This window comes from Mya arenaria, chromosome 13 (assembly GCF_026914265.1).
Source record: "Mya arenaria isolate MELC-2E11 chromosome 13, ASM2691426v1".
NCBI lineage: Eukaryota > Metazoa > Mollusca > Bivalvia > Myida > Myidae > Mya > Mya arenaria.
In genome coordinates, this window is record NC_069134.1 from 28,940,089 (window position 1) to 28,960,506 (window position 20,418).

Below are 20,418 nucleotides of genomic sequence, written 5' to 3' on the forward strand. Positions count from 1 at the left end.
CGGCAGGTGACAGTATAAATGTTTGAACATGCTCAAGTTTTTCTGCCATTGCGCTGCGAATGCTAGCTATTAGAGACTGCAACAGCAGTATAACGGCAGTATTCTGGTATGGCTTCGTTAAATGTTGATAGAGCACCGTTAGGGCCCCGTAATGGATCAGCGGCACTCCATTGCAGTACTGATACAGATGTGTTACTGTTACAAAGTCCTACTGATGTACTTATGGTGTACTTCCCTTCCTAGCGATGTGATACCATACTACTACTGTACTAAAACCTTCCATCAATAGTTCAACTTTGCGCAAAGTTATCACTATAGCTCCAGTCAGTGGTGGCTCATTAATAGAACAACGGCAACACCTTGATATAACATCGGTTACAGAAAAGTGACAATCTGTAGCACGTCGGCTCTATGCCGGTAATACGTTGGTATTGCTACATGTGATCAAGTTTTCAAATGCTTTCTCGATAGAACTCAGCTGACTTTCTCGCAGTTGATAATTATTTTGCAGGTTTTGTCCCAAATAGGTATACTGGTAATGTGTAATTATAGGCCCTTTAACCTGGAGTGCCATTGTAGACTGATTTAAATCATTTTGCTTGCCATGAGGATTGCTCCTCTCAAAAACAAATTACCTGTCTTATTTATTTGTTAATTAAGGTTAAACCTATAAACAATTTCTTTTGTGATACCAGCCCCACAGTGTTGAATGGCAAATAATATACTAACAAGGCTTACTTTTTCATTCATATCATTGGTGTGAACCTGCATCTGTTTTAATGTGGTATGGTTCCTTGTCCTCTTTCAAGAGGCATCAGAAATGGGAGATAATTCAGCTTATTTTAGCTTTCCAAAAATGTCATGCCGTGCTCAAAATCCAGGCTGACGTGGACTCTCAACAAAATTACAAAATGGAATGGCCTGATCTACAGTAATAAGATGAACTACATAGATGTGTGTCACTTTCAAGTGGCAATTTGACTCCTGCACAGAGCATTTTCATCGATTTCTTGATTGCAATGGCAGATTTCATTTTAGAATAAACTGAAAGAAGCAGGACACAATTATTTCCCTTGACATTTACCTACTGCAAAATAACAATGTGTGTCACTGCACATACAAAGTTGTATAATCATTTAAGTTTTTAGAAGTTGCTTAGTGTCACTTTACACTTAAGTAAGAATTTCATGATGTTTGAATACCCATTGTTATTTCTTCATTCATTTGAAAATGAAAATATTTGGAAAGATTATATGTAATTAAAATCAAACTCTATTAAAATTGAGATAATAACTCAAATTTCATTGAATAATGTCACTCCACTGAAGCTGTTTTTGATACAATGTCTAGAAATTTCATTAAAAAAAAAATCACAAAAATAACACTTACTTTAAGTTTCGTAATATTCTTGCCTCATAAATGTTGGTGGGTGATAAATGTTTTTTCTTGTAATAATCTTGATTTATTTGAAGTGTTCACCATCATCAGGTTGTTCTTGAGAGCCAAGAAATCCAGAGCAAAAAATTGACACCTGTAAACTTGAAATGCCTGGAAACACTCATTTCTATTTGTTTTTTGCTGTCATGTTGATAGATCAGGGGTTTTTCCCCAGCCACTGTTAGAGCTAATATTCTGCTATTCTGGTTCCCAATGCCAAAAATTGTATGTTTTTGGTCTGACGTGGGATGCAAATTCCAAATTAGAAATGTGAAAAAAGAAATGTTGAAAGATTTGTTTGTTGATGTTCAAGTAACAAAACTTTACAAATAAAAAAGATCAAAAACAGTTTTTGAATATATTCTACTAACTTAAGTCAACAAAATTCCCAATTTTGTTGGAAAAAAATCTAACATGAATATTACAAATTCCAAGTCATAGATCATTTTTTTAAACTCTGAAAAAAGGACGACTTTCGTATGATGCTCTTTTTTTTTATTTAAATTCATTTTGAGCTCATCTGTGCTTCGAAGAATGCTTGATAATTTCTTTGTTCATAATGGCGAAATACCTCATGTTAGAATGATATATATTTTCAGACATGGTCGTTTGCGGGAAAGGGACCAGTTGCTTGCCATCGATGGACAGCCACTAGACGTTTCTCACCAGGAGGCGATACGCATTCTGCAGCAGACGGGAGGCATCGTCGAGATCGTTGTCGCCCGGGGGCCACACCCCTCGGCAACCGTTGCCCCCGACGACCAGCCAGACTCCCTCGACCAGCAGCCAGCCTCGTTACAGAATAACTCTGAGGCAGATATGGTATGCTTAGTTTTTTTACTTTATATAATTTCAAAGTCATAACCTTGGTGTTGTTGTACAAAAAAATCGTTACATGTTGGCTATAACTTTGAAAGATATTTGAATGATATTACAGAAACTTGGTAGAAATTGGTTGGCTCAATTTAAATCTTATAAAGTTACAATTTTGATAACTCTTGGATGAAATATTGTGCTAGAATTTTCTCATCGGGGTTAGTTTAAATGGAACGGCATTCAGAAAGAAGACTGAGGTCACGAAAACCAAGAGCATAATGATTGATTGGAAGACGTTAAAAGATCAAAATGTTTTGCCATGGAAAACTTATGTTTGACACACTATAAGCTTGTTTCTGTTCCTATTTCAAGTTTGATAAATTATTTGAGAAAGTGTGCTTTTACATTTATCAGAAGAAGACAAAAATTTCTCAGAATCTCAATGGATTTACGTGTCTGACTTTTTTGTTGCCTCAGAAATTTTCGAGAATCTTAATTAGTTGTGTGTTATATACAACTTTTATAAGTGGGAATTTTGCCTTGGAAATTTCTCAGAATCTGAATCGCTTTGTGTGTTTGACTTTTATGAGCGGATATTTTGCTCAGAATCTCAATGTATTTGTGTGTTACACTTTGATAAGGGGAAATGTTATTCTGAATCTCATGGGATTTGTGTGTTTGACTTTCACGAGTGAAAATGTTGCCTAGCCACATTCTCATAATATGTTAGACTTTCATGTTGCTTAGGAAATTCTCAGAATTTCTGTTTTTTGTGTGTTTAACTTGAGTAGAAATATTGCCTCTGAAATTTCTCAGAATCTGGATGGATTTGTGTGTTTTAACTTTCAAGAGTGTTTGATGACAACTCTCTGATCCAGACAGTTTTCTACTTTGTCATACAACAGCATTATTGATGGCGATGAAAGCTGACACATGTAATAAATTATTTATCATCCGAGCATTGTCGAGCATTGTCGTCTGCTATAATAGAATGTCTGCTAAAGCAGCAAATGTAAAGACTAAATCGCATGTTCTCAGTTGTGGTAATCAATTAGAATTAAACATCAAAATCTAATTATGTAAAAATCAATTAAATAATTCCTGTCATGAAGTATCGATTGATAAGCTCATTGATGGATGAGCAGAGTGAGTTGTGCATGGGAAGGAAATGTAGGTTATTTCAATTTCGTTAGTTACTTTTTTTGCGATTCCAAGATTTTTGCCAATTTGATGAGGATTAAAATTTGTGACATCAATATTAGCTTATTTGCAAACACTGGTTAGTTGATCTTTCACTTTTTTGTTTTAAATATATGCTTTGATTGATTTGTTAAAATCAGGAATATAAAATTATCTTGAAATTTAAGTTATCTTTATTATGCTAACGCTGTTTGATGAGAAATATTTGTTTCTCGTTACTCTTGTGTTCTTGTGATGCATTGTTATTTAGACAAGAAAACAGGAGTGCAATATCACAGAAATGTTCTCATGAGGAAAAGTTGGCAGGAATCAAAGGAAGTTGAATGATGGAGAAATGAGGGAACGTTTTGACAAGCTATATTCCAAAATGAAATACCTGTATTTCAACATGCAAATTTTCATGGAGGACCAGCTATTGACCTAAACTCTGCACAGTGAAATTTTCCCCTATTTTAAATATTAATCACTCCTGCCACTCATATCACATGATAGCAATCTTAATTACTTTTCTGGAGCAAAGCAAAGCTTTCATGTCGATCATGTAATAAAATAACGCTCATAATGTCATTTGCAATAAAGCGAGTCAATTTTTAACGCACGAAGAGCAGTTTTGAACAGTAAGTTTTTAGCCCTTATTTAGGACCAGGCTGTCTTTGACAGCATTTTTATAACTTAAAGTACGATTTAATTGGTAATGGTTGTTTGATGTAAACTGTTCATGTATGGATGCTTTGCAGGGGGGTTATGAGCCAAACTCCATGGTGATCGTCAGAGAATATGGGAATTGCTGATGATTGCATGCAACAGATTTCATTTGATGTGGGAATTTTATTCACAGGCTAATGGACGTTGAACTTGATCTGAAATTCACTTGTTAGAATTTCGGTGGACTTAAAGCTGTGGTCATTAATTCAAAGCTTTAAAGAGTTGAAATGCTAAGTTCATTTGTAAACAGTAGTAATACTGTACCTTGATTCTGTTTGAACATCTGGCTGTGATTGTCATTGTGACTGAGAGTGTGTACAGTTGTTGAGCTTTCTTATAGAATGGCGGTAATTCCTGATATCATTTTGTTATGAATAAAGCATGTTCTATTGATTACCTCTCAATGCATTGATTGTATTGCCAAGCAATTATTCTTGAAGTCAGCTCTGTTTACTCTCCAATCAAGGAGATTGAAAAGTAGTGCTCTCTAATAAGGAGGATTAGAAAATGACAGCTCTTCAACCTCCCGGCAGACCACATGGTCTGTTTGCATAGTCTGTTTGCCTGGTGCCATCTTTTCATGGGATATTTGCTGGAATGTGGCATTAACTTAAATACCAAAATTCATGTAGTTTTATTCTTAGCTTTTTAGCTGGATTGTGAAGACAGCTATTTGCCGATAATAATCACCCGCAAATCATTTTCCTTGCTTGAAACCAGTTCAAATGTCTGTAAGATTTGTTTTTGTGTGATAAGATAATAGATGCTTGATGGTTTAAATAGAACATCAACTCTTGGACAAGAGGCTGAAACCTTTACCACTATTTAACCACTCTCACACACTCTTAGATTCCCAGCCATTTTTTGACAACAATGAACAATGTTCCAAATCTATTTTAGGTTATAAAAGTTACGGCCCTTGATTTAGTAAACAATGGCCCCAAATGTATTCTGTGGCAAGTCGGACCATAAGTTTTTCACATACACACATTAAACTTCATAGGGATGTTGGTCAGAATGGGCTGTTGTACATCTGCCATTTCTGTCACATTAAGAGTAATGACCCTGCCTTAGTACATGTAGGAAATGGTATGAAAATTATTGTGTAGCATGTAGCGCCAAAAGTATTATATAATCACTCACGAAACCTCATAGGTATGCAGTAACGTGCACCTACCATTTCTTTCACATTTCACTCATTTATTCCACGCCTTGATGAGTCCTGAAGGCAGTCTCTTGGGGTATTCATTAAAACTGTGAAAGCTCTGTGTTTTACCATATGACTTGCACTTGTTACTAACTTTATACTATGACAAAATTGTCCTATATACCTTCTGTACAGTACGTAACTCCTTGCAGAATCTTGTACATGTTCCTGACTTTCTACAATGACAAAATAATTCAGTATACCTTATGTAAAATATTGCACGATCTTGCAATTCTTCCGAACTTTCTCGAGTGACAAAACCTTCCTGTTAACCTTATGCAAGACCTTGCACAATGTCTGTTTCTTGATCCCTATGGATTCATTTTCATTAAGAACTCAGAGATTGAGTGTTTGTTATAGGAGTCTGGTCTCGGAAAATAGGGTCATTAGAGACTGTCAGGTTGACAACCTAGACTTCTTGGAGATTTGGCTATTAGCCCCTGTATGCATTCGGATTCTGTAGTTTATTCCTCATAGTTATTTTTACTTAAAAGCCCAAGTACAAACACTTTTTTGGCTTTGTTAGCATTTTGGGGTAAATCCTGCATTATTAGGTATGAATAAAACATGGTATATTGATAAATTCTCATTACATTGAATGTATATTGACAAGACTTTATTGACAAAACTTGGATTTTTTTTTCTTTTATTCTTTTCTGTTTACCCTCATTAATGGCCATTGAAAAGTAGTCTATTATAAGATTGAAAAGTAATGCTCTCAAATAAAGGGAATCAGAGAGTGAGAGCCCTTCAGCCTCACATGGTATGTTTACTCTCCAATCATGAGGATTGAATGGTAATGCTAGCTGCCGAGAAAGATTAAAATATGAGGTTTTTTTAACCTCCTTCAAACCATATGTTTTGTTTACGCTCTAATCAAGAAGATTAAACAAGTGCTCTCCAAAATGGAGGATTAGTGAATGAGAAATCTTAATCTCACTAAGGTCACATGGTATCTTTGCTCTTCAATTATGGAGAATGAAAAAGTAATACTAGATCTATAATAAAAGAGGATCAGAAAGTGGTGCCCTTCAACCTCTAATTGAGACTTCATAGTTAATTTACGCTCTTAGAATGGAGGCTGCTCTCTAATTAATATAAGGAGGATATGAAATGAGAGCTATTCGACCAGCCTCACTTTAAAAGGCTCTTATAATCATTTGATGGGAAAACATTCTGAAGTCTACAACTGAGGTTCCCTTGGGGTGACTCATTGCCACCAACCGGTGAAGTACACAGACCCTGGTCGACTCCCATAAATTATGACCAAGGCTGACTTCACTTTTTTCATTTTAGGTGGTGTAATGCTTAGAGGACATTCATTGTTGTTACACAACCACTTTCTCAGAGCTAAATTATTCTCTTTGGCTTTAAACCTCATTGTAGGATCATAGCATAAATTTCCTTTTCTGGCTTCTATATTCCTCTTTAATCTTCAGCGGGGGGACATGCTGAGGTCAAGTTGTTTTCTCTCCAATCTTGGTGATTAAAAAGAAGTGCCTTTTAATTGGAAATGATAGCTCTTTGACCTCATACAGGCTACATTTACTGCTAACTTAGCTGTAATATATATGCTGAAATATGGCATTCCAAGAACATAATTCGGACATTGGTAGTAATATTATTTATCTAATGGGGCTCAATGTGCATGTTTATAAAATGATGCAAAAAATTATGCACATATATTTTTTACCGAACTATTGGAGACTTGAAAACATTTTAATGCATATTATGGTATGTATTAATTTGGCTGCCCAAAAGTATATTTTAGCAACTTAAAATCATTCATCTATTTGGGTAACTATTTATATAACTAAAAAATACTGTTTGCAATCTTTAGTCTCCAAGAACTAAGCAACAAGATGGACCCATTATGATTTAGGTTAAAATACTAATAAGATCTAGAGGTATAAAGGAGGTAACAGAAAATCCAGTGGAATAGATATTGTACAACATGTCTTACATGTACATGGGTTGTGATTTGACCATTATGAATTCCTGCTGTTTTCAGGGTAATTGGAAAATGGTGTTTTGACATTTTTCTTCCTAGCCTAGCCTTTTCTTCCTATTAACCTAAATAGATGTTCCTGATAGGATGTTTTTATATGTTTGGGATTGTTCCTAGCCATCAGGAATGATTACTTGTATTTTCCAAAAACACTTAGTATTGTCGGTGATGGGAATTAATACCACAGATAAGAAGAAATACACTCTTGTAATTCTCTTGTACTTGAAGCCCCATTTTAGCTTGGTGTCTCTGTACTTATCTCTCAGGCGTTCAGGCAACCCTACTAAAATGCTCCATGTTATGTTATTTCTAGGCTTCTATACTTTTTCATAGGTTTTCTTGAGAATCCATACTATTTCTTCTTTCTTGTGAAAATAGTTTGAATAATGGTTTATAGAAGTTGTGTTTTCACTATATTTTTCTTACCATAGCAACAACAATTTTTGTCTGACAATAAGAATAAAATGATGTGCATAATTTTCTTATGGCCCTCTATTCACATACCTAATTTCATTAACCTAGCTTGCATACTTCTTGAGTCATTCGAGTATCATCAAAAAGTGGTATTTTCACTATGTTCATTGCCATAGAAACAACAGTTTTTGTATAACAATAAATAATCATACTCATCTGCTAATGGCCACCTAACCACAATCCAAGTTTCATAATTCTAGCAAGCATACTTCTTGAGTTTTTTAAGTGGAAGTGTTATTTTAACTGATTTTGTAGCCATAGCAACCACAATTCTTGTCCAACAAAAAATATCAAAGCACTGAAAGTGTTGCGAGACTGGGGGAATATTTTAGTGGGTGTCAAGACTGATTTTAATGATGCAAAGCATTAAAGAGGTGATACCGAGATAAAGTTAACACCAAATGAAGTTAGTGAATATTGATTGTTATTGATGCTAACCTGATTTCGCAGTCACATATTCAATGCTTTGCCTCATTAAAAAATCAGTCTTCACACCACTTTACCATTCCCCCATTCTTGCAGCACTTTTAGTGCTTTGATTTTCGGAGAAAAGTAGTAATTATGTACTTTATGTAAACAGAAAAGAGTCGGCACTGAGACATTGATTACCCAAAACAACAATTTTTACAACATTTATTGGCAATTCTTTTCCTATTTACACCTTAAATGCGCTTCAGTATTGCTTATTGAGTGTCTTTCTCTTCATTTTAAAGATTAAAAAGTATGTTCCATTACGACTTGATTACCAAGTCGTTATTGAGAAACTGCTGTCTCCATTACATTTTGCGCACCTTCCTTCTTCAAACCAATTGGCTCATGCTGATTATAAGTCTGGCCATTCACTTCCAAAATGTGATGGAGTTTTCATTGCCGATATTTACTCCTGGCAGTTGCGAATGTTAACCACATCCAATGAAATTATATGGATACCACATGTTTATAAAGTGAACATTTCCTGAAAAACAATCTTACATGTCATGTACTTCAAACCACTGATTTACTGAATAGTGATCATTGAATTTTTTGCTTCCAACATCACACACTCACTACGGACATTTTTGGTCATACCAAAAGACTGGAGGGTTTTAATTCCCCAGTCGTATGATGTGCAAAATCACCTTATAGCCATAAATGCACAAAAAAGTTTCAATTACCTAGCTTGAATACCATGTAGTGAATAAATTGAGAAAAAAAGCATGGGTATATATATTATTTATTATTTTTTCCATCAGTTCAAAGTGAAAAAAAGTATATACCTTTTCTTTTTCTTTTTTTAAACTTTTTGAGCAACTTTTTCATATTTAATTTAATTTTATTAAGCACCCCTCTCAATATTTAAATAATAATAAATTCCTTGTCCAAAGGCATAAATTGCAGACAACATAGAGGTGCAGTAATCCAGATAAAATTGGCGAGGAAAGGCATGAGGAATGGAGGAAAGGCATTAGGAATCGCAGGAAACATGCAAATACTGTATGTTTGTGATTGTGGCTACATGGTCCTAACATATTTTATGTTGTGCAAAATTTGTTCAATAATTGTGCTATTTAAATTACTTATATGAACAAATACCAAAACTAATGTTTTCGGGGAGACTGACCATATTAAACATGATTCCCTCATGAATAGCTAGGCCATTATACCACAAATCATATCTATGTTTTGCGTCAGCAGACACAGTAGATTTTTGGCTGTCTGAATGAAAAAAGAAACAACAACTTATATGACCATTGATACTGCTGAATATTTTGAATTTCGTTTGACAAAATTCCAACTACACAAGTGAAATCAACATGCTTTATACTAATTGTATACTAGTTTTTTTGGCATTTGATATCAAAAAATGATGCATTCTGTGTGGTTTTATGATCAACACAGTTAAATAAAGTTTTATTTGAACTCATTTTGCAGTGGAAATCTATTATAATCAATGGAGAATGGTCCACAATTGACAAAGACTCTTGTGTCTATATTCTATATTCTACTGAGGATGTCACAATTTACTCCTTTTTTTGGGGGGGGGGTCATTTGCTTTTTTTTCAGGTTAGCTAGATAAGGTTTTCCTACTAAGGGTTGACGCTGAATATATTAACAATTTCGTATGGCCTTACCTGTTATGTGCAGTTGTTCAATAAACCCTGCATGCATCCTGCAAAATCTAATCTCAACAGTAGGGAAAAGAGTACAGAGATTTTTTTCTGGAAAATATGTTAAAATGATACAGAGTTTAATCAGTCTACAACTGAGTGTTACCAGGGAGAGAGAAGTACTGATTGAAGATAGACGGTTATTCAGAAAATGAATCTATTGGTTTTCCTAAAGGGAGTTCACTTCTCCATGGCGATTGTGATTTTTAAATGTTAAATGTGCAACGGTATTGACAATTGGAGACATTTTCTTCGAGGAAAACATGATGATCATGTGTCATATATGACCATGGGATTGATTTCTGGAGGCGAGACGACACTGATAATGTCATGTTTTCTGATTGTTTCCTATATTTCATGCTGTAATCTTGGAATATTTTCTCAGCATTTTCGTGATTTTTCATCATTTAATGTGAAACAAACCGACTGATATATATCTACATGTACATTGGAAAATGAGTGTGTTGATTGTTACAATTCTTATTTTTCGTACACGCCATATAAAGAGACACGTAAGCAAGGTCACAATGATGGATATTTGCCTTTAAGAATGGGTGGGTGGGGCTTTTGTCTGCGTGATTAGGTGGGTGGGGCATGCAGACCTGAACATGGACAGACGGATAAACCAGTCATACCAGGAGGCGATCTGTGGAGCCCTTGTGGCGGCCATGTGCTATATGAAGTCTCGACAGACCCCTTCCCCAGCCTCGACACCACGCCTTGTTATCAGAGCTATGCCGGTACTACGTTGGCTACGATAAAGTTCTTGTTATAATTGCTCAGTCTTGTTTATTTTTGTTTTTAGTCAATATATCGAGATGTTCTGGAAGTCATTTACCATTTGCGTGATGTTTCATCTGCATTTATCAAATTATCTACCATTTTATTTGCTGGAAGTAGTATTAAATGATACAATTTTTTCCTTCCAACAACCATTTTTTAGAAATTTCTCACCTCAGTGAACTATTTTACTTTTTGGCGGTCAACTCTGTTTGATAATCTTAGGACATCACTTTATGAATAAAAGTAGATATTGATTGGCACTGGTCTGTATAATTTCTGCACAAAAACACATTGTTCAATATTCAGGGGACATTCTTAGAATGCAAACCAAAGTGGTCATTCTGTGATCTGTCATTGCGTTGTCACTTTTTTGCCATGTTTTTCTCCTTAATTGCTTGTTGGTGATTAACTATATTGATCAGTTGTCATGTTTCAAGGGGAGCTAGCTAGTTTTTCATAGCCTGGTAATTAGAACAAGAATGGTAATGCTGACAACAGATTGTTCAACATTTGTTTCACAGGAGAGTCTCCAACAGTGGTTCCTAAAGAGACCATACAACTTCTGTTTGGTTAAGCACACTGTAGTCTCATCAAGTTGTCTTTTTAGCTCACTTCACATCAGTTTTTATTGTTTTTATTTCTTGTCATGGGAGTTATTGTCAGCAGTTATTGTTTGTGTAATTTCTTGTCATAGACTTGGAGTCGTAGTTGTCTGAGTGGCAGTAACATTGTCTGTGTGCAAAAACCTTTACTTAAGCCATATATCTAAAAATGTTTAACACATTTCAAACAGGACTTTGTTAACATGTTGAAAGAGACAATACGCATTTGTACAACAGAGGCCATAACTCTGGTTTTCATAATTGCTGAGTAATGACCTTGAATGAAGAAAGACAGGCTGAGGCTGCGTCTTTTTTAAGATATTCCGTAAATAACCCTTGCAGATTTCTCTTGCAGTTCCATGTTATTTTTGTTGGCACATAAACTTTAAGTGATCATTAGTCAAAGCTTGATGGTATCCAGAATATTATTTGTCTGGCATACTGCACCAAAAATAGGACATTGAAAGTGCTCTGTTTTTACTATGATGACTTCATTGTTTTGTCATTTTTTGCTAGAATATATTATAATATATAATATAACATTTCATATGTATGCTGGTTGGATGGTAAAAATCTGATCAGAGGGCATGTGAAGAAGCTTCCCCGAGGGTCGGAATTTTTCATCCACCCTGCAAACATGTGAACAACTTTTTCTTGCATACCGAAATTTTGATTTTAGTGCAATTTTGATGGTGTAAGTGTTGCTTTTTGATATTCCACCAAATTGCAAGTGGAAAATTGTTTATTGACATCAACGTCATTACGCGCAGTAATTTAAAGTAAACGTCAAAGAGTTCCTGATTCTTGCTGCCATTTTGAGGTTTTCATTATATATTATATATATATATATATATTTTGATGAAGATTGTTCTAACTCTGATCTTCTAAATAGTTCTGTTTTTAATTTAGGATCACTATCCATTTAAATATCATTATGAAAAGGCTTGTAGCTGCACATGAGTTGTCTTAGACGGAAATTTACAGGCCTGGTAAAAACTCGGAAACGCATATGTCCATTATGCAAGAAACAGGTAATAACTGTCTGGAAATTTCTAGATGTTGTCTGCTATGATCAAGGTACATAGTTCTAACATATAAACTTATGGAAAATAAAAAAAAAACTTTCTTAGGATTATTTTAATGTCCCAGTAGATGCCTAAGGCTTAGAAAGAATGATTGGATGAGAGTGTCAAATATCGAGAAAAGCCAACAGGAAAACAAACTTTATGATAACTCAGAAAGAGAATGTAAGTTGATTCATTTAAAAACTTTAGATTTATAGCTTATTTGCCAAATTATGCATGAAATTTATTAACTACAAAGAAAATTTGCTTATCCAATGCGAAGATTAGAGCCCATTTGCAGAATTATGCATGAAATGCATCAACTATGCAGAAAATGTGCCTATAAGTAATGCATTGGAAGATTCTAATTATTTTGTGTCTTAAACAGTTTGGTGAAACACTGTACTATGTTTGAGCTTGTGTTGGATGGTAAAACAGTATGGCGTTAAAGAATATAATACCATTCATTATATGAAATACGACCGAAATGATGTTTTGACTCTAACTATTAGACATTGTATATTTCAGTTGAATACAGAATGGACACAGATTGAAGTTATTGACCTGATCAACGATGGCACTGGACTTGGCTTTGGTATAATCGGGGGTCGTAGCACTGGTGTTGTTGTCAAAACCATCTTACCTGGTGGCGTGGCCCATGTGGTAAGTTAAGAAATGGGTTCAATTTCCTATCTGATATATTGAGGGTTTTTTTGTTCAAAGAAAGATGGTCAAGTATTGTCATAGTTTTGGCATCATTGTTATTACTGGCTGAGAAATGGTTAAAACTATTAACATGAAACTTGGTATATACAATCATGTTTTTATTCCCAATGAGCATATTTGTAGCAAGTTAAATCACTCTGGTTATATTGTTTAGTGGGTTATGTCTCTTTGTTAGCAGTGATAAACAGACAACCATTTGGACCCAGGCCGGCAGTGTCTGTTCTATCAGATTCTGGTATATTTTTAAAGGTTCAATAACTTTTACCAAAATAAACAACATTCCAAAAAAGGATTTTATTCTTCTTGGTAAAATATCAGTTTAGTGCAGAACAGCACATGAAATGATGTAAAAAAAGTTTGATAATAAATGTAATAAGGATAGCATAATGTTGTATCATCCACTTCAGTGGTAGGCTGCCCTTGATATGTATTGTTCTTTAAGTAGAGTAGTTCAAAGGTCAAGGTCAACAGTGATACGAAAACTTGTCTCACCATAACTTGAGAACAGTTTGACTAAGGACAATGAATCCAGGCAACAGTAGATGACCTTGTCCCCTTTTTTTGAGTGTGGGGTTGGTGTTGGTGAGGAGATCAAACGTCATGGTCAACAGACTTATGCAAACAAAGTTTAAAGGTCAAAACATCTTCATTTTCCAGAAAACTTGGTGCAAGCATTAATAACAAAAGCATTTTTTCTTTTAACATCTTTTTTCATTTTTCCACTGACAAAGCAGCGCTCATTGGGCATAATGGTTGACACACGTCTCTTGTTGAAGTATGGTTACCTTGACAACAAGATATATATCTTGTATCATCCGAATGAAGTTTTGCACTCTAATGAAAAACTTGAAGAGCAGAAGTGAGTCTGTTTAATGACATTTTTTTTTCTATTAAAATTTCTCTTAAATATTTCCCCTGTGACTTGGTATAATTATTTTCTCAAAATATATTACTTGAATTAATTAGTTTCCATCTAAAATTTTAATATTATTTGCATGATTTTAAATGTTGCCTGCATAAAATGACAGACATATAGGGATCATGTTGTCAGGTGGGGGAATTGTCGCTTGTCGTCTGCTCAACACACTTTAATGACAACTCTCTGATTAGAGCATTTGTGATCTTATCATTACCAAATTTAGTCATTACATTTATTGGCATTATAGCGCCACCAAGTTTGATCATCAACAAGATAGCACTGTTCACTCTAGAGTTATAATATTTTTTTTGTCAAAAATGTTAAAATGTGATGAAATTTGACAGGAGGTTCCCATTTATTCTCGGAGTTTCACCAACAATTGCTATAAGTATTCCATCTTGTGCAAGTTTGGTAGCCTGCTAGTGCTGGAGAGTGCAACAGTCACTTTGGAGTAGTGGGCCCTGATTTTCCAAACTTGACCATCTCAGTTAAGCTTTATATTCCATTATATATTTGAAATATTTTCATCAAGTTCAATAATGAAATATTTTGGTCCAAGTAACTTCTGATTCAGTTCTTATCACAACGAAAAATATATATTTTGCAGATATTTTCCTGGCATAATCCAAGCAGACAGCATATTCAATTTGCGTAGTCTAGTTTATTGCACTAACTTAATACTTAACTAAGTTTCTCAATCCAACAATATTTTGTTGTACCCTCGTTATTACGAATTTTCTAACAGTGCGTTTATGGTAGATGAAATTTCCAAGAAAATTGTGTTTGTGGCTTTAGTCTATTTTGCCTACATTTCCAATCAGACAAATGAAAAAGGTCTTGATAAATTAATCTTGCTTGTGAAGAAATCTAATGGAGAAAAAGTTGTCTGAGTTTTTCTCGTCTTTTTTGATTTCTGACTGTGTTATTGGTCGTAATGCAATGAGAAAAAGCTGCTTGCTACCTGTGATTATATGCATATTTTTAAGTAAGGGCCATAACTCTGGCTTAAAATTGTCAATTTAAATTGCCCCAAAAAGGACAAAAGACAGATGAGAGTTTATGAAGGTTTGTGATGCTTGTGACAGTATTTTAATTATATTTATTTAATTTTTAAAGGTTAAAGTAAATTACAAATGGTCGATTGTTTTAAAATGCAAATGGTCAATTTTTTTAAAATGGAAATGGTCGATTTTTTAAAAATGCATCAATTTTTTCAGGATGGCCGTCTCCATAGCGGGGATCACATACTGCAGATAGGGGATGTTGATGTTCGCGGGTTCGCCTCGGAGCAAGTAGCCCAGGTGTTGCGTCAGGCAGGCAGCCATGTCAGACTTATTGTCGCCAGGCCCATCAATGAGCCAAGTGGATTACCGACTCCTGAAGCTCCGATCGTTCCAACAATACAGCTTGATGAACATATGGAACAGATAGTATCGATGTTGGAGAAACGAGATCAGATGATGATTGAGAAACAGTCTGAGATGAACCAACAACAGCAGGACATGATGCACAATGTGGAACTTCATGGGGTGAGTCAGAGGGGTGTGATGGTTGGGTGTTAGAGTGTTTCATGCATGAAGTGTTTTGAAAAACAATAAATTCATGCCTGAGGCTTACAGCTACTGTTTGCAAATAACATGCTTGTTAATCAGGTAAACAAAGCACCATCACAATACTGTTATGCACTGATGATTGTCAATTTGTACACATTCAACAGGGGCTTTGAACAGTCAGGTTTTTTTGTCTGTCACCACAGTTGTTTTTTGTGAGCTTAATTTCAAGCTATGATGTAATTTGTCACTTGATGTGAAACTGATTCAAAACATCAATGTCAACCCTTTATATATATTATAAATGTCATTTCTCAGCGTAAATGAACTGGCCAAAGTCATTTTGTTACCATGCCTCTTTTAGGGTTTTAGTTTTGCTAATATTCACAGAAAGAAATTGGGGAATGGTGTTTATAAATTCAAAAATTTGCTAAAATGATGTATGGAAATCCTATCTTAAATCTGCACTCTCACAGCTTTACCGTTTTTCAACTTTTTTTTTATTTTTTTGTCTGGGAAAGAGCATTTTTTTGTGTTAATGTCTGCAAACCAACGATAAAAGATTGCTGACAAAAGATCAGATCGCAGATTTTCATATTTCCATTTGAAAATATTCTGTTCTATGGCTTAAACCGTTACTAATGGTTTAAGAAAAATGCATAAAACATCTTTTTTTGAACTTGAATAAAAAAAATTGCAATATAATTTTTTCAGCAGTCTTATACAATTGGTTTCCATGCTTTTAAAAAAAATTGGCTGGATCCAAGACAAAACATAAAAAAGTTGTCGAAACATTCAATCTGTGAGAGTGCAGCTTTAAGTAGATTTATGGAAACCCTTTTTCATCAAAATGGCATCAAGAAAACTTAACCTCACAAAAGTCATTAATTTAATTAAAAGAAATTGCATAGAATGAACCTCTCTCCAATTTAAGGCAATTTATAGTATTATATTGTGAACCAATTAGTTCGTAGGATGATACCAGGATATTACTTCTATAATACAGAGGGACCCCTGGCTGGGTTTTCTTGATTACAATTTTGCGCTTGTTATTAACTTGATTGAGTTATATCCGAGAGGTAATAAAAGTTATTATATTGTTAGTTATTTTTAGCTGTAATAAAAGTTTTTATATTATTAGTTATTTTTAGCTTGTCTGTTTCTTCAAAGAAAAAAGGTAGATTTTCTCGGTAGATCGAAATTTAACGGAAATAATATTTACATTTTATTAAACTAGGGGTCAAGGTCTACTCTCTTTACAATATTAAAATTTGTGTCGTCACTAAGCGCGTGCCTAATTGGGGCCACAAAGGGGGTAATCAAATAGTGCCAATTTACGGATTATGAGAAGCAGTACCCGGCAGTTTTATTTCAGTACCGCTCCTTGACTATAAAACCGATATTTATCGGCTTATTAAGTGTAATTTCCCCATGGAGTGCCTCTATTGAACAGGGAAGTAATACTGGTAACCAAGTGCTGGAGTAGTCTTGCTTTAACAACGCGTATAAAACCATACCATGGATACATAAATTTTTTAATATGTCTCAATATTGTTTGAAAGCAATTGACGGGCAATATGAAAATATCATTTCAACATGCTTTATTGCCCATGCGCAGTAACATTCACGTGAGCATCCCCCACGAGAAAGTTGGCAAACTTTTTGACATTTCCAATACTTTTTGTAAATAAAATGTTAAAACTTACGCTTTGTGTTGGATTCGATGCAAATGGTGTTGCTTGGATACAGTTCTTTTTTACCATTCTCACCTTCTTTAAGAAGATTAAAAAAAACACGAGTAAAAAGCGATTGCCGGCTACTGCTTTCCGCCGGCTACTGCTCTCTAACCAGTATAAAGGCTAATATCTTTTTTATCTGTTGAGAAATCATACACTTTTTTTGGTTTTGATAATAAAAGTCAAACCCAGTGTTAAAGATTATAATGCAATAAAATTAAACAACTGTTTTACGCAACAACCTATATGTGCCCCTTTAATATGTACAAGTACCTTGCAGCCTCCATACCGAGGTGAGGACGTCCCACCACCATACAGGGATGAGGTGCAGCCGGAGGTCGTGTATTTTGATGTGACGCTGGGGAAGGATTCCCATCAGGGCCTCGGTATAACCATCGCGGGCTACATTGGCAAGGACAATAACCCAGGTATTATACTGCTAAACAGTGAACAGTTAGTTGGCTTAGTCACAACTTAAAGTACTTTTATGGTGTTTTTAGTTCTTATGGGATGTCTGTTATCAATAAATTGCTTTGCTAGCTTGTCTGGGTGGGGGGGGGGGGGTATTAAAAAAATGAGCTATTGTCATATTAGTGTCAGCATTGACGTAAAAACACTCTAGCCTCAGACATAACTGAAAACTGTTAAAGATATTCACATGTTACCAGTGGGAGTGATCCTGCTAGCTCAGTATGTTAACAATATAAAAGGACTTTATTAAATAAATTACTGTAGACAATACGTAAGCAAGGATAGATAATTTGCAGACGAAAAATAATGAAGAAAAATCATCCTAAATTGAAAAATTGTTTTTAATAAACAAAAGATTATTCAGTCAGGTAAATTCTGTGTGGATTGGCAAGTCAGGAATGAGTGACCTTTAATTTATTGACTTAATTATCCACAAGGAATTTACTGGGCTGAATAATCATTTGTTTATTAAAACGGTTTTTTGAAGTCATGCATTTTTAAAGTCTCTGTAGAAACATTTATCATGATTTTCTCTTGTAAATAATTGATGAAGAGAAGAGCTATTGACTTAATGCTTGTTTGGAAAATGAACTGAAAATGTGATTGGTTTTACACCAGCATGGCTATTCATTCCTTTTATTGCAATCCTAACATTACATACATTTCAACTGTACCATCGTATTGGGAGAATGACCAGGGTTGGTATTCATAAAATGTCTTAGGTCTTTTCCTAATTTAAGTCTATTTTCAATTTAAGTCAAAGCTAAATATCTCACTTATCAAATTATATAATATCCTAGTGCTATCTGAATAACTTTATTTACTTTGACTTTATTGAATATAAATCTTTCATGTTAAAAATATTAGGAAATTGACATAAGTTAAGAAATGTCTTAAGAAGTTTTATGAATAAGGCCCCAGTACCCTTGAAGTTCCCCTGAAGAAATGTTTATGAATGATTTTGTAGATTGAATACTCTTTTTTGATCTTTTTTTTTTTAGAAATTTGTATTCAGCTTTTGGGATTTGTCTATATCCCTTTTGAAAAGCATCACCTCAGATATTGATGACTATACAACCATGTTTTGCCCAATATTATTACAAACAATTATTATAATTATATTATATATGCTATGTCAATATAATTTGCAGGAGACCTATGTGGTATCTTTGTGAAGAGCATCACACCGGGAAGCGCAGCACATCAAGACGGACAGATACAGGTCAACGATCAAATCATTGAGGTAATTGCAGATGTCTGGCCTCAATTTCTTGAGAGTTTAGCTATGGTTTTCAAAATGATATTCGAAAAATAAGCTGTGTGGGCCTCAAATGTTTTTATCAGTGATGGATGAAATACAGTTAATCCATAAGACTGGTCTAACTTTTTAGCTTGACTATTTGAAGAATAAGGAGGGCTATAATACTCGCCCCAACGTCGGCGTCGGCGTCTGGTTAAAGTTTTAGGGCAAGTTGGGATTTTCACTTATAAGTGCAATACCCTTCATTTAATTGACTTAATACTTCGCACAGTTGTTCAGGACCATCACTCAATGAGGTTTCATAACTCCATATTATCCTAAATGCAAATTATGGCCCCTGATTGACTATGGAACTTAGGTTTAATTTTTAGGGCAAGTTGGGATATTTATTAATAACTTCTATATCCTACGTTTAATTAACTTTATACTTCACACAGTTTTTCAGGACCATCACACAATGAGGTTACATAACTCCAGATTATCCTTTATACAAGTTATGGCCCCTGATTGACTTAGGTTAAAGTTTTAGGGCAGGTTAAAGTTTTAGGGCAAGTTGGGATTTTCACTTATAAGTGCAATACCAAACTTGGTAAATATAAAGAGTTTATGGAGACCTTTTATTGGAATGCTTTTGAGGCCCATAGGATCAAGGTCAAGGTTACTATTAATAGAAAAAGGATTGGTATTAAATAACTTAAGTAAGGGTCTACATATTGTGACCAAACTTGGTATATAGGAAGAGTTTATAGAGACCTTTCCTGAGATTGTGTTTTGGGCCCCAAGAGTTATGGTCTAGGTCAAGGTCACTGTTGCTAAAAATAGAAATATGGTTAGTACTAAATAACTCAGTAAGGGTTGACATAGTGTGACCAAACTTGGTATATAGGACAAGTTTATGCAGAGCTTTCATGGTTTGCTTTTTGGCCCCCTAGGGTCAAGGTCACTGTTTCTAAAAATAGATTACTGTTTCAGTAATGGTTGACATACTGTGACTAAACTTGATATGTAGGAAGAGTTTATGGAGGTCTTCCATGGGACAGTGTTTGGGGCCCTTAGGATCAAGGTTACTGTTACAAAAAATAGAAGAAAGCAGTTGAAACTGAATTTCTTTTGCCAATCATTAAAAACCTGGTTTTGTCACATCGCGATTCTTGTTCACTTTTTTATTTGATTGTTTTATTGCTTTTGACAGGCACATAATACATTGTTATTGTATTCACTTCTAAGTCAAAGCGGCGTGGTCGAGCGCGCTGTCTTACCACAGCTCTTGTTGACGATGGTGATCTCTACTTTTGACTTAAAATTGTTCCTT

At 34.7% G+C, this 20,418-nt stretch overlaps 1 protein-coding gene across 12 annotated transcripts in view; it reads left to right on the forward strand.

Annotated features, from left to right (window-relative positions):
• Positions 1-20,418, forward strand: part of LOC128214665 (multiple PDZ domain protein-like) — a 170,903-nt gene that overhangs the window by 48,806 nt on the left and 101,679 nt on the right. For all 12 annotated transcript variants that reach the window (XR_008257953.1, XR_008257954.1, XM_052921243.1 and 9 more), the window contains 5 exons: positions 2,037-2,259; positions 12,972-13,106; positions 15,306-15,617; positions 17,655-17,802; positions 18,997-19,088. Coding sequence is in view for 10 of the 12 variants with exons in the window: in XM_052921243.1 (XP_052777203.1) it covers positions 2,037-2,259; positions 12,972-13,106; positions 15,306-15,617; positions 17,655-17,802; positions 18,997-19,088 (910 nt within the window). In the remaining 2 variants the exon portion in view is untranslated. The remainder of the gene's footprint in view (positions 1-2,036; positions 2,260-12,971; positions 13,107-15,305; positions 15,618-17,654; positions 17,803-18,996; positions 19,089-20,418) is intronic.